Here is a 14383-nt window from a genome sequence, read left to right on the forward strand (position 1 = left end):
GTCAAAGATGTTCTGGAGAAGAAGCCATCAGAATTTGTTTCCAGACGGCAGCTTTTTGCCAATCTTGGTGGCCCTCCGCTGGGGATCTCCATGTAGAAGGAAGGATGGGTTATAATAATAGCCCCCAGACCAACAGGGCTACATGTCTCAGAGTGCTGAGGATATGTGCTGGGATATCTCATAAATAAAACCTACCCCCAACTCTAAGCTTAGGTTGTAAACTTTCTGGGGACAGAACTGCATTTTTGTTCTGTTTGTACAGCGCCTAGCACAAGGGGGCCAAGGTCCATGCCTGGGTCTCCTAGACACTACCGTGATCCCTTGAAACAAACCTTGACCCCAAGAAATTCCACCTCTCTCTAGACGAACGTAACAACCATGCAGATCTATACAATAAACAGAAATCACCAATCCCATAAGCTTAGACTTTTGAAAGGAATGGCAGGAGACTCAAAGCCAGTAAGGAGATTGCACCTCATCAGTTATGTAAACTGGGAGGGCTAATGGGCTTTCAGGACTGCGGATATTATTCCAAGGAGAAAGCTGGCTGTTGGGTTCACAAAATATGTATTATTTTATTATAAGTGCACAATTTTGAAATTTATGCAAGCAAAGATGAAGGGGCTTTGACCGTGATTCATGAAACATTCCTGAAAACTAATGATGTCTTATTTTAGAAGTCCACAAAATTCCATCACACTGACCTAATGGAGGAATCATAGTAGAGGTTTATTGGATTTAGATTTTAAGCCAACAGTGCAGGCTTCAAATTGCTGTCTTGAATAGACAGTGTCTTTAATTGCAATATTACATAAATTAGCTCTGAGGCCTCTGCTGCCTCCTTTTTTTTAAGTCTTGCCTTTCATCACTCCCCTTGTTTTATTGTTTAAAAATCTACGTCCTAACCAACCTGGCTTTATTATGACATTCCACAGGTACCAAGTTACAAAGAAAGCACTTAAACTAATCTCACGACTTACCCACGGTATCTTCTGCAGCCCCAAGACAAAGCATTTGGTTAGATATTTTTGCTGATTTCTACTGATGTTACAAAAAGAAGAAGAAGAAAAGAAAAAAAGCCAGAGGAAGCAGCTGGAATGTTAATAGCGAAGGACATTAATCGTTTTGCTTGCAAATGGAAAAGCCAGTTATTGCAAAGGACCCAACACGCAAGTGACTGGCTAGGGGGATTTGATTTAATCATAAGGCAACAGCCAAAAGCACTTTAAGAGTCTTATCTGGGAAGCCAGGCTGTGTACTGATCAAAGGGCAGGACTGGGAGTCTGGGTTTCTATTTCCAGCTCGGCTACTGACTCAGCAGGGGTGGAATCCATCTCCTGGGCAGAGATCCAGCATCGGGCCAAGGAGTCACTGGAGTTGCACTTAACCCGACAGCAGACGTAAGTGGGACATTTACCATGTGCTGGGCCTCTGTCCTTGGGTACATGGCCATGGGCAAGTCATTTGGGCTGAGACTTTTCACAGCTGGATGCCTCAAGTCAGCACCATGATCCATAGACAGACACCGCAGTAAGGCCCTGATTCTGATGGAAGCTTTGCCAATGATAACAGCAAGCATCAGATCAAGCCCTGAGTGGCTTAATTTTTTAGACATGCTGAGCAGTCACGACTCCCATGGCTGCCAGGGGAATTCACTGCTCTGTGCCTCCATTTTGGCCTCCCCGATCTGTAAAATGGGAATAATCTTTACCTACCTCACAGCGATGCTCAGGGGAATTGGTTAATGTGTAAAAAGTGCTGAGATCCCTGCATAAAAGGCACTAAAGAAGAACAACACATGAATCTATTTAGCTCATCCTATTTAGCTTAACAAAGAGAAGGTCATGGGGTGACTCGATCCCAGTCTATAAATACCTACATGGGCTATTTAACAATGATATTTAACAATGGGCTTTTCAGTCTAGCGGGCAGAGGTCTAACATGATCCGATGGCTGGAAGTTGAAGCTGGACAAATTCAGACTGGACATTTTTCACAGTGAGTTTAATTAATCACTGGAACAACTTACCGAAGGTGGTGGTGGATTCTCCATCCCTGGCAATTTTTAAATCAAAAGATCTGCTCTAGTTCAGATAGGAATTAATACTGGGAAATCCCCTGGCCTGTGTTATGCAGGAGGTCAGGTTAGATTTTCACAGCGGTCCCTTCTCACTTTACAATCTAACAATCCATTTTATTTTACCAAGTGACATATCGGGAGTACTGTGATAAGGCAAAATGAAGGGTTATGTTAAAGAGAAATTAATTCACATTCTAAGAAGGTCTAATAAATAACAGCGTTTTACAAACACATGGCACTTTGCAGCAGAGGATCTCTAAGCCTTTTTGAGACTAAGGCCTTGATTCAGCAAAGCGCTCAAGTATGTGCTTAATTTTAATCACAGTATTGAAGTCTATGGGATTTAAGTCTAAACTTAAATTCCTTCCTGAATCAGGGCTCAAATTCAGCCCTGTGGAAAGGGCCAGCCAAAGGCATATGTGCCCTTAAATCCTATGTAAGCCCTCAAAACAAGACTTAAAAGGGACTTAAAAGAGCACATGGTCTTTGTGCAGTCCCTCGCATAGGGGTGTGTTTCACTCTACAGATGTGAATGAGGTAAACCTCACAACCTCCTCTGAGATAGATCAGTATCATTATTAGAGCTGGTTGGATGGCTTTTTGACAGGCAGGCTAAGGGACTTGTCCAAAACCATACAGGGAGTCAGTAGTAGGGCCAGCAATACAACCCAGGAGCCTTGAGATGCAGTCCCCTGCTTTAACCATTAGACCCCACTCCTCCCTGTATGAGTACACTTAATTACGGTGCTAATAAGTAAACAGTAACGTTAAAGAGACAAAAATCAGTTCTCTGCTTTCCAACCTACCAAAGTCTAACGTCAGGTGGATGTGTTTCCCGTTACGGGGGATGGCATGTGTGAGACCTAACGCTGGATGGGAACACAGATTGTGTTAGGGCTCAGTAGGGCCAGGCCAGGCCAGATGTTGTGGCTTACTTTTAAATGATCATCCATGCAGGCAATTCTTTAACTGCTCTGTGTGAAATCCCCCCCACACACACACACACACACAAGAAGCTCCCATTCACTGTTAAAAGCAGTGTCACACATAGCCCTCACCCTCAAGCATCATGCAGCAGGTTACCCCTAGGCATTGAAAATCTCAGGGCTGGAGGTTACAGCCATTGCTGGGACAGGGCATGGAGGCCTATCAACCACACTGATGTCAACAGAGTTACACCAGTGATGAATCTGGCCCATGGACCAGACCCCTGATCCTAGAAGATTCCCACAGTTCCCATCACGGAGCAGCGAAGGGGCAGCCAGAAGACGGGCAGCAGCCTGTCATGTGCTCCCATCGGTTTCCCTTCTGGCTGATCACGCACCGCACACAACACAAGTGTATTGGGGCCTGTAACAGGGTAGCTGGCACCTGCTCCCTCCAGGTGTCTATGGACAGGAAGTGTCCCTTTTTATAGCCCTGCCCCCTTATCCCAGAATTCCTTGCTGTCCCAACCTCCATTCTAGGCTGCAGTCATTATAGGCCTGGGCTTCTCCTTAAAGGGCCAGCACTCTGTTACAGGGTCATTCCACCCATTCTCATATCACCTTGGTGGATCCTTCAGGAAAATGAAGCAATGAAGTGCTGTACATGCAGCAGCACAGACCAGCAGCATGGACGTGAGGGTGCAGAATTAAAGAGGAGGAAAATCCTGCTCGTCCTTCTTCAGGCGATGAAAAAAGTGTGGCGGGAGGGTCGGAGTTGTGACATTACACGCCATATTCTTTATGGAAACATGCTTATGATATGGATATGACATAACTGAGATGTACTTTACGCAAGATGGCTCATGTAAGGTACCATTGGAAAGGTTATGGTTTACTGAATGTGATTATCCAATTTGTATGCCCTTATCATTTCTGTATCTGAAGTTAGGAATATTGACCATGTTGCTGTATTTCAGATGTGCTGTTTTGGGTGTCACCCACAACTAGTCCTTCAGGTACAATAATGAAAAAGCCAGACAGGGCTGATGGCCCATTAGGAAGAAACAAGAAGACTGAAGATATTAATCTCTCTTCTTCCTGAGAGTTCTCCTGGGACTAGCTGTGACACTGCTAGGTCAGGCGGTCCTGCCACCTGGTACTAAACTCTATCTTGGACTTCTAGTAATTTTCCACTCACAGGAGTGGGAGGTCAAGTTTGGAAACAAAAGGCTTCCCACCTTATGTAAATTCTATTTAAGGCTGGGAGGGAACGCATTCCAGACTCTCCTCCATGGACTACCCAAGGAGAAAGACTCCTGAAAGAACCTGAAGGGACAAAAGAGACTAACCTGAAGGGAAAGGCAGAGGTGAGTCCAGACTGAGACAGGGGTCCAGTCAGTAGAAAGAAATAACTAGAACTCTGAGCTACAGAAACTCTGCATCCTGCCTAATTCAACATTTAGGGTGAGAAATTACATTTTGTAACTGGTTTCTTTAGTGAATCAAGCTTAGTTTGCGTGGTTTGGTTTATTTGCTCAGTAATCTCCTTTGTTCTGTTTGCTACCGCTTTAGCCACTTGAAATCTGCCTTTTATAGTTAATAAAATTTGTTTTGTTTATTATTACACCCAGTTTCTATAATTTCTAACTGGGGGGCGGGGCAAGAAGTTGTGCATATCTTCTTCCACATTGAGGGAGGGGCCAATGTATGAGTTTGCGCGCTGCAGATTTTTCCATACAGTGCAAAACAATATACCTTTGGGTCTTCACTCCAAGGGAGGTAGGCACCTGAGTGCTGGGGCAAGTCCCTTAAGCTGAGTCTTCCCAGAGCTGATCACAGTGTCTGTGTCTTTCTGCAGAGGAGTGTGGCCTAGTCTGTGTGTGTGCTAGAGGAGGCTTAAGAGCCTGGCTCAGCAGGACAGGTGGGCTCAGTGGTATCTCAGCACATCAGGTGGCATCTTCAAGGGGTGCAACCCATCACAGGAGTCTCCTTTGACCAGCCCCCAAATTATTTACGGCTAGAGCTGCAAAATGATCATCTCTGGGAATTTCAGGCAGCATTTCTTCTTCCCCACTGTGTCATTAGTTCTCCACCTTGAATGTTTTGCTTTCTTGCCCAAATTTGGACAAAATGGATATTTGTTTGGATCTAAATAACGCAAACATTTGGCAACAGATGAGGGAAAGAACATTAGAACGGCCAGACTGGGTCAGACCAAAGGCCCATCTAGCCCAGTGTCCTGTCTTCCGACAGTGGCCAATGCCAGGTGCCCCAGAGGGAATGAACAGAACAGGGAATCATCAAGTTATCCATCCTCCGTCACCCATTCCCAGCTTCTGGCAAACACAGGCTAGGGACACCATCCCTACCTATCCTGACTAATAGCCATTGATGGACCTATCCTCCATGAATTTATCTAGTTCTTTTTTGAACCTTGTTCTTAGCCTTCACAACATCCTCTGGCAAGGAGTTCCACAAGCTGACCATGTGTTGGGTGGAAGAAATACTTCCTTTTGTTTATTTTAAACCTGCTGCCTATTAAACTTCCTTTTGTTTGTTTTAACAGCTTCTCTCCAAAAGTCAGCTAGGCCAGGGGCCCTGTGTTTACAATGTGCACTGGCGTCGGTAATTGTCCTGGTTCTGCCCCCCCCCCCCCCCGCATTAGGATTGCTTTGGGCTGTGCATGTGTGCTTACAACCAGAAAAGTGGGAGGGGAAATGGAAGGCGAGAGCGGGAAAGTGGCTTTTCTGAGGACACACACCACGAAAGCGATAGAGCCAGAAACAGAGCCCTGACGACCACTGCTGTGCCTGCTCCGTTGGACCACCCGGCTTGGATGGAGTTTGTGAGGCTGCACAGAAGCATAAAGCCCCCAGGCTCACACATCGCACTGACCGCTTACATGTCATAATACGTCCCCTCAGAAACTTGACTGCCGTTGCCTGCTCTACAAACCGATCCAGAGCGTCAGAGCCTCTGCAGCGTTTCCCTCCAGATTCCATTATTCTCTAGCGCCGCTTCACGTCCTCTGCCAGAGTGGCACAATGGACCGGGATGTGCACAATGCTCGAGGGAGCGACCGCAGGAATGCGGAGAGGGAGGGCTGGACTTTGTTTCAGAGCGGGATATCAGCTATCAGTTTCAGCTGTAGATATCCGATCCCGACAGCTCGTCCAGCTAATAGTAACAGGATAAGCCGTAAAATATGTGCTCTGATTTGGAAGTAGCAAACACAGCAAATAACCAATTATTCCAAATAGTTTACAGATTTCAACTCTTCTTTTTTTTGGCCCATGTTCTCCTCACTAGCTTGTCATTGGATGAGTTATTTGTATTTGTTACAACTAATGACACAACTAGCCAACAAAATAAAAAGCCTTGTAATGATTTGGGCAAATAGCGTAGGATTGCTCCTTCTGCTCCAAATTATCATGATTATTTTATATTACAGTAGCGCTTAGAGGCCCCAACCAAGTTCAGCATCGCACTGTGGTAGGCGCATAGTGAGAGACAGTGTGGCCCCAAACACCTTACAATCTAAACAGACCAAGGTGGGCAGAAAGGAAGCACTGTCAGGTCCATTCTACAGGTGGGGATGCAAGGCACAGAGAGACTATGGGTATGTCTACACAACTGCTGGGAGGTGTGACTCCCGGTTCGCATAGCCGTACACGTGCTAGCACCTGCAAATAGCAGGGTGGTCACAGCAGCGCGAGTCCATCAGAGACTCTAGGCACATATTTGGTTGCCTAGCCTGAGCCACTGCAGCCAAACTGTTATTTTTAGGCCCCAGCATATATACATCTCATGGGAATCATGCTTCCCAGCTGCAGTATAGATGTACCTGGAGATCAAACAGGCAGTGTGTGAAAGAGGCAGGATCTGAACTCAGATCTCCTGAATCCCAATCCAGTGCCTTATCCACAAAACCACCCTTCCTCTCAATCTGACCCCCCTCTGGATACATGTTCTTTAAAGCTCACCTCTATATAAATCCATGGTACGCCCACATTTTGAATACTGAGTGCAGATGTGGTCGCCCCATCTCAAAAAAGATATATTAGAATTGGAAAAGGTTCAAAAAAGGGCAACAAAAATTATTAGGGATCTGGAACGGCTTCCATATGAGGAGAAATTAATAAGACTGGGACTTTTCAGCTTGGAAAAGAGACAACTAAGGGGGGATATGATTGAGGTCTATAAAATCATGACTGGTGTGGAGAAAGTAAATAAGGTAGTGTTATTTACTCCTTCTCATAACACAAGAACTAGGGGTTACCAAATGAAATTAATAAGCAGCAGGTTTAAAACAAACAAAAGGAAGTATTTCTTCACCCAACACACAGTCAACCTGTGGAACTCCTTGCCAGGGGATGTTGTGAAGGCCAAGACTATAACTGGGTTAAAAAAAGAACTAGATACATTCATACATCAATGGCTATTAGCCAGGATGGGCAGGGATGGTGTCCCTAGCCTCTGTTTGCCAGAAGCTCGGAATGGGCAACAGGGGATAGATCCCCTGTTCTGTTCATTCCCTCTGGGGCACCTGGCATTAGCCACTGTCAAAAGATCGGATACTGGGCTAGATGGACCTTTGGTCTGACCGACTATGGCCATTCTTATGTTCTTATGAGTTTCCTTGTGGGCCTCACTTTTCACTCACCTACGTCAGTGCAAACTGGGATAACTCCACTGAAGTCAATAGAGCTCTACCGGTGCCAAAATGGTGTGAATGGAGAACCAGGCCCATTCAAGAAAACAAACAAATGCTCTTCTCTCCTGGTCCAATCCTGCAAGGTGCATGGGGGAGAATTTAAGGCTCAAATGGAAACTGGAGACTTTCAGTGAGAATCAGGTACCTAGCTACCTTTTGTGCCTTTGACCTCCTTCCCCTCAGCACCCCACACAGAAATCAGCGAGAGGGAACAGGGCTCAGGATTGTCGACAATGAAAGGAAAGAGTTGTTTAGTGTATTAGGAGAGTGTGTCTGTGAATTAAGAGCCAACAGGCATTTCCAAAGGGATTAGCAGCCCCTGACATTTTACACTAGATGACAATTCATAGACTGTATGGCCAGAAGGACCCACTATGATCATCTGATCTGACCTCCTGCATAGCACAGCCCAGAGAATTTCACCGAGGGATTCCTGCACCCAGCCCATCACTTCTGTATCTTCCTAGTGGGGGAAATTCACTGCTGCACAGCACAGACGAGCACACGGACTCTCAATCAATCAAGTCCTATTCTGAGGGGTTAAGTGGCGCACAGGCTCCCAGCACAGCTGGGAATTTCACCATGCTGGTGTGAGGACTCATAAAGAGCAAGCATTGAAATGAACAGTGGTCAAAAGCTACTGGATTGTAAAATTTGCTACTTTCTCTGCTAGTTAGTTGCAAAAATGATCCAGTCAAGGAACAGAAGCAATAGTACAACAACTAGCCAAAACAGCACAAGTCGCAAGACTTTAAGATCTTTGGGGCAGAAACTGTGTCTACCAACAAGGTCTGTACAGCCCCTTGCACAATGGGGTCTCAGTCACGGTTGGGGTGTTTCTGGGCACTGTTGAAGTACTACTAATAATTGAAAATAATAATAATTACGTGAATATCTGCAATGAACACTTACAGATATCAGAGTCTTCAATGGCAAAATTTACATATAACTGCAAACAACAAATACATCTGAGAATTTCACCAGGAAAAGGTTGAAATATTGGATTTTCCTGAGGGATGGGGATTACCATTATGGAGGGGCTAGTTGCAGCTCCATAGTGAAGGTCGAACTGAGCGGTGCACTAACCGAAGGCTGAATCCCTGCCTTACATATGAAAAATACAGAATATCCAGCCCCCAAACATCCAGCACTTATCTTTGAATACATAATTAATGTTCTGAGATATTACAAATAAACCTAACTAGTTTAGCAAATAAAATTTTTAAATGGGCCCTTTAACAAATTTTGCATCTCCCCTTTGTCCCTAATTATCTTAATAACTGAATAACACAGACTCTTCAAACTTTCTGTGTAGTTAAAATTCACTGAAATCTTGTGTGCACACACTATGCTTGAAGAAATTAAATTGTAATTAAGCTAAGTTACTACTGATTGTTGTATGCAACTTGATTTATTTGAGCATAAGCTTTCATGAGCTACAGCTCACTTCATCGGATGCATTCAAGTACTCCTTTCTTTTTGTATGTAACTGTTATGCTTTATACAGCCTATGGATAGGACCAAGTCCACAGCTTGTGAAGCTATTAAGTGGACCCATTGAGACATCACTTTTCCTCTACAACTAATCTGCATACAACGGTTCTATTGGTTGCAGTGTATTAAGAGTAGGCTGGAGATAGGGACACAGCTGTCAAGTGTTCTCATTGGTAGATTACTTGGTCTAGCCCCATCACTGCATTTTAAATGTTCCATAGCCACATGCTAGCTTGGGCATTCTTCTCAGAAAGACTCCGCTGCAGGGAGAACAGAGGAACAATGTACCAAGGGTCATGGTGGATTCTCCATCACTGACAATTTTTTCTTCCTAAAAGCTGCTCTAGGAATTATTTTGCGGCAGGCCTCTGGCCTGTGCTATATAGGAGGTTCGACTAGATGATCAGAATGGACTTGGGATCTATGAATCTGTTAACTCAAGGTAAAAACCCCATGTGGACATGCCCGAAGATGTGGGTACACTAGTCTTAAACCTTGGATTGCCACTGGTGGCAAATCCACAGCCTCCTGTCTCATCTTGTCTCACAGTCCTCCAGGACCACGGGGCCAAATCCAGACCCAGTGAGATCTGGTGGGACCCTGTGGACTTCAGAAGCATTGTGTGTGTGGAATTTTTGGCCATAAAAGTTTTTCCAAATATTTAACCTAAAATTTTCCAGCTGCAACCTCTACGCCCAATTCCAAAGCAACAAAAGGACCTGTTTTTTGTGCAAAGATCCTTAGCAATAAAGAACAGGGAGACATGGAGGGTCAAATACATGGGGTGTGAGTGGTGCAGCTTTGAAAACAGAATGGATTCCAAGGTTTTCCCTGAGAGGCGTCAGCAGGGCTTTAGATCGTGAGGTTTATTATATTTAATCACATTCTTATAGGGTTCCAGCACACAGCACTGGAATTGGTTTATTGCAGCCCAATATTCTGTGGCTTTTATTTTAAATTAATGACTTGCAGCTTTTTTTTCTTTTCAAAATTTTACTTGAACTAAAGCGAAAACATATTCACCTAAATTAAAGATGTTGATGAACGGGGGAGGGAAAAGACTATTTATGGACCTTTGTTTCCATATTCTAAATCCTAGCAAAGCCACTCATTCTTCTTTCTGCATGGAGAAAGGAAACCACTTTGGGGAAAAGATACGTTTTCCAGGCATAAAAAATATATTGGGTTTTAAAGGTAAATGTGTTTATTCAACAGGACAGATGGGTCTGTTTAAAGGAGATGAGAACACAATGTACATGACACATTGGACCATATCTGTGTAGATGCCACTGCGGGCTTTTTACATGCAAAAAGCCGCAGCAGCAAGAACCTACAATGCAACAAATGGAACATACTCCATCAACTACCTGTTCAGTACAGCCTGCGGAAGCCCATCTCGGTCTCTTTTAGCAGTAGAATTTGAACCTAGCCTTACCAAATCCAAGGGGATTTATTGTGCCTAATCCCAGAGAAACACAAAGTTTAGATACAGACTCAGATCTGAATGTCTTCAAAGGCTTTGGCTTTGGGATTGGGTTTGGCCCTTCTTTGTTGTATACATGAACACATATCGAATCAGGTGAGGGCAGTGTTGGTCGGGAGGAATTACTTGGATTTATTCCAATTAGGGAAATGGAAAGCAATGCAGCTAAATTCTGACTTCAGGGGTGCATGGGAAACTCTTGTTGACTTAAATGGAAGCAGAAATTGTCCTATAGTTTATGGGTCAAATTCAACCATGGTCTAAGCAAGTGGAATTTTTCCCTGACATAGAACAGAACCACTGCAGGTCTACAAAGCTACACCTTGTGGCTATCGACACAGATCAAGGGACAAAATTTTATCACCCTGTCTGGCAACAAAAACTATGCAAACTTTTGATTTTGCAAAAAATTCAAGGTGGGAACAAGATACTGCACTTTGTTACAAATGGGCAAGAGACGGAATGATTTGACACCAACTGTGGGCCTTCCCTCCAGACAGCTCTAGCCTTCATAGCACTCCTCTAGACCCAGGGGACCAAGATTGCCCTGAAAATCCATCTATAGGCTGCTGCCTTCAAAGCACTTAGGCTGAAAATCTGTCCAGTGCAGTGGACTAGCACCACTTGTCTCTACATGGCTTATGTCCCACTTAAGACCAATGCTGAGGGCTTAAATGGTGCCTAGGTCTCCTATTAGTCCCCTGAACAGGGATGGGTTTCACCCTGAATACGTTTTTTTTAGCTCTTCCCACAAATGATGAGAAAACATACCACTTTGACAAATGAACTGGGTAAATAAGATCTAGAGCATCACGAACTGCCATGCAGGATCTGGATAATTTCCACCTAATCCCACATCTTGGACTCAAACCCATATCCCTTCTTCTTCACAAGGCCAGCCCTCCAGAACATGCATAGCTGGGCACTTACAATCGGAATAGGAGGGAGGATACTTTCTGGTTGTCCTCCCCAACCCCACCTTGGTTTCTTTGACTTTAAGGGAAATGATTGACCAAAGACAAACATGCCCACAAACTGTCACTGTTCTAGCAGATCAGAAGAATCTTTTACCAAAAGCCCTGGTCCAATTTTTGAAGATTTTTTTTTAAATGATAGTCTTTATGAAAACCAGGCAACCCACTTAAGTAAGTTAGAAATGAAGCAATACATACATGGAGATCGGCCCAAGAAGCTGGCATGTTAATTAGAGCGGAGCTGGTCATGCCCTCTGCAAGCTACAAATTAAAATGACTGGTTAGCAGTGGGGTTAGGGAAACACAGTTCAACAAAACGACAAAAGCAAATTTTAGAACAAAATTAAGGAATCAAAACAATGCAAAAGCCTTCCAAATAACAGAGCCACATTCTCCCAAGACTGGACTCTGCCAGCGTGAGGGGAGGATATGGGCCATGATCTGTAATCATTTCCATAGCTATTTTTAGGATAAGCTAAAATGTTCAGGAAAATCCAAATTTGAGGAAAACAGAAGGGTTTGTGGGGGTTGGGGTTGGGCAGTGTTAAGTGAATTTAGTGTTGGGGAAAAGAGACAGATTAACAGTCCTGGAGACTGGAAGTTTCTGCACATGGATCAGGGACAGCATAGACAATTGCAGGCCAAGTTTCCCTGGTGTTGCCTTACCAATGTGCCTTCCTTGTCTTCACTAGGAAAATCAGAGTACGGCCCAGAGGAGCGTGATGAACACTTGTCAAGCACAACTTTGCTGTCAGTGTGGATGGGGACTGGTCAGGTCTCTGGTCACCACCAGGGTTCCAGAGGGTTCCAGAGGACTGCCTCCAAAGAAGTGTTTTTTTACCCACAAAAGCTTATGCCCAAATAAATCTGTTAGCCTTTAAGGTGCCACCAGACTCCTTGTTGTTTTTATGGCCACAGACTAACACAGCTACCCCCTGATAGAGGACTGGTCTGTTCTCCTGACCAGCTAACACAGGGTTCAGTTCCTGTCTATGCTGAGAGCTGAGTTGTTGTTAACATCATGTTAGTTAACACGACCTCTTGAGGTAACACGACACCTAAAGTTCTAGCACAGATGAGCCTGAGTGTGAGGGACAACGTTCGGTCTCCAAGGCCCAGTATCCTTGGCTTCTCTACCAAGATTGGGGGTCAGTAGTAGCGGGGTTTTGTATGACTGTCCACTGGAAACTGCACTGAGACTCACGCTACGTAGAAGCTATGAACGAGGCTGGAAATTGTTATAAATATTGTCTCACGCATGAAAAAAGATGACAGCTCACCCTGTCAACACAGAAAACCAGGGGTGCTGAAACAATTTTTATAGTGGGGGTGCTGAGAGCCATTGAACCAAACTGTAAATCCTATATATGATGGAAATCACTTCAAGTCATGGGGTGTGGCAGCACCCCCAGGACCCCTACTTCCAGCATGTATGCACAGAATCTGAAATGAAATGAGCTACATTCACTGCTGAGGCCAATGGTGTCAGCAGGAATAAATCAAGCCCAAGGTGTTTTAGCACAGGCGATTAGGAAACTCATGAGCCAGATCTGTTCTAAACAAGCACTGAATGGAGCTGCTTATCCTTGGCCAACAAACAGCTGTCCGGTTGGTTGTTTAGATTGTCTCTTCTCCACCATAAATAATGCAGCAGGCTGAAACTGGACCAACATCTCAAAAGGAGGAAATGTCTGAACTGCACGTTTCTTTTGGGGGTGAGAAATGGTGGGACAAACAATGGGAGACGCTCACCAAGAAACAATGTATTGACGTGAACATCAAGCTGAACTTGACAAATTTCCCATCAAGCTCATGGTTTAAAGTATATTTCAATCCAGTTACATATTGTTGCCAATGGCCCCTCACTGTCCATGGAGTGAAGCATCCAGGGTGCTATAAAGGGGGGAAGATTGTAATAACTGCAACACATTGCGTGAGGCTGATTCTAGAGCCAGACTCTAAAGTGGAATCCCACTATCTGGGCTCAAGCCACAAAATTTAGATCCAAACCCAGGTTTCCAGGGCATCTGCAGCAGTTCAGGATCCAGGGGTCTGGCACAAAGAGGGAGCCCATCCCCTGGTTCTCAACTGGAAAATCACCAATGCTGTGAGCAGGGACTCCGATTTGGGCTTTGATTTCAGCCCACCTCCCACGAGCACCCTGCAGGTTTATGGCAGATAAAACTCAGATTGGGAGCCTTGTGATCTGTTACCCATCAGCTCCACCAGGGTCGCCAAGATTCTCTTTCCCACTTGGCTGGGCTGGTGGTCGGAGCACGTCTCAGCTGAAAAGCAACATGGAGCTCAGATTTCCAAACGTGCTCAGTGCCCACACTGGGGGGAGGGACATATTTCAGCTCCCATTGAGGGACCTTAGGTGACTTTTAAAAGAGCCCATTGAGAACGAGACTGCTGGGGGCTGGAAATATGGCTGCTCTACCAGGTGCCTAAATGGACACTGGGCTCTTCTGGAAAACTTGGCTGACAAATGTGGGTGTTGAGTCCTTGTCAAAGTTCAGGCCCATGAGCATCTGCCAGAAGGGTTTAGTGTAACTGGGCACCAAGGTGTCATTCAGGAACCCTGCAAAAGGGTGCTGGAGAGCCTGGGTGCAGTAGAGTTTCCTTCTTGTGGGTCTCAGGCAGTACATTTCTTGCTCTACGTTATTACCCATGACATTTCTATTGCATTATGTACACAGTAACAATGGGCACA

At 44.8% G+C, this 14383-nt stretch overlaps 1 protein-coding gene across 4 annotated transcripts in view; it reads right to left on the reverse strand.

Moving 5' to 3' along the window:
• DYSF (dysferlin) overlaps nucleotides 1-14383 on the reverse strand; it is a 307503-nt gene that overhangs the window by 61618 nt on the left and 231502 nt on the right. For 3 of the 4 annotated variants that reach the window (XM_073343024.2, XM_073343023.2, XM_073343026.2), the window contains one exon: nucleotides 11869-11931. The exons of the other annotated variant lie outside the window; for it this stretch is intronic. In XM_073343024.2, coding sequence (XP_073199125.2) covers nucleotides 11869-11931 — 63 coding nt within the window. The remainder of the gene's footprint in view (nucleotides 1-11868; nucleotides 11932-14383) is intronic. 4 annotated transcript variants of the gene reach the window in all.

This window comes from Lepidochelys kempii, chromosome 4 (genome assembly GCF_965140285.1).
Source record: "Lepidochelys kempii isolate rLepKem1 chromosome 4, rLepKem1.hap1, whole genome shotgun sequence".
Taxonomy (NCBI): domain Eukaryota; kingdom Metazoa; phylum Chordata; order Testudines; family Cheloniidae; genus Lepidochelys; species Lepidochelys kempii.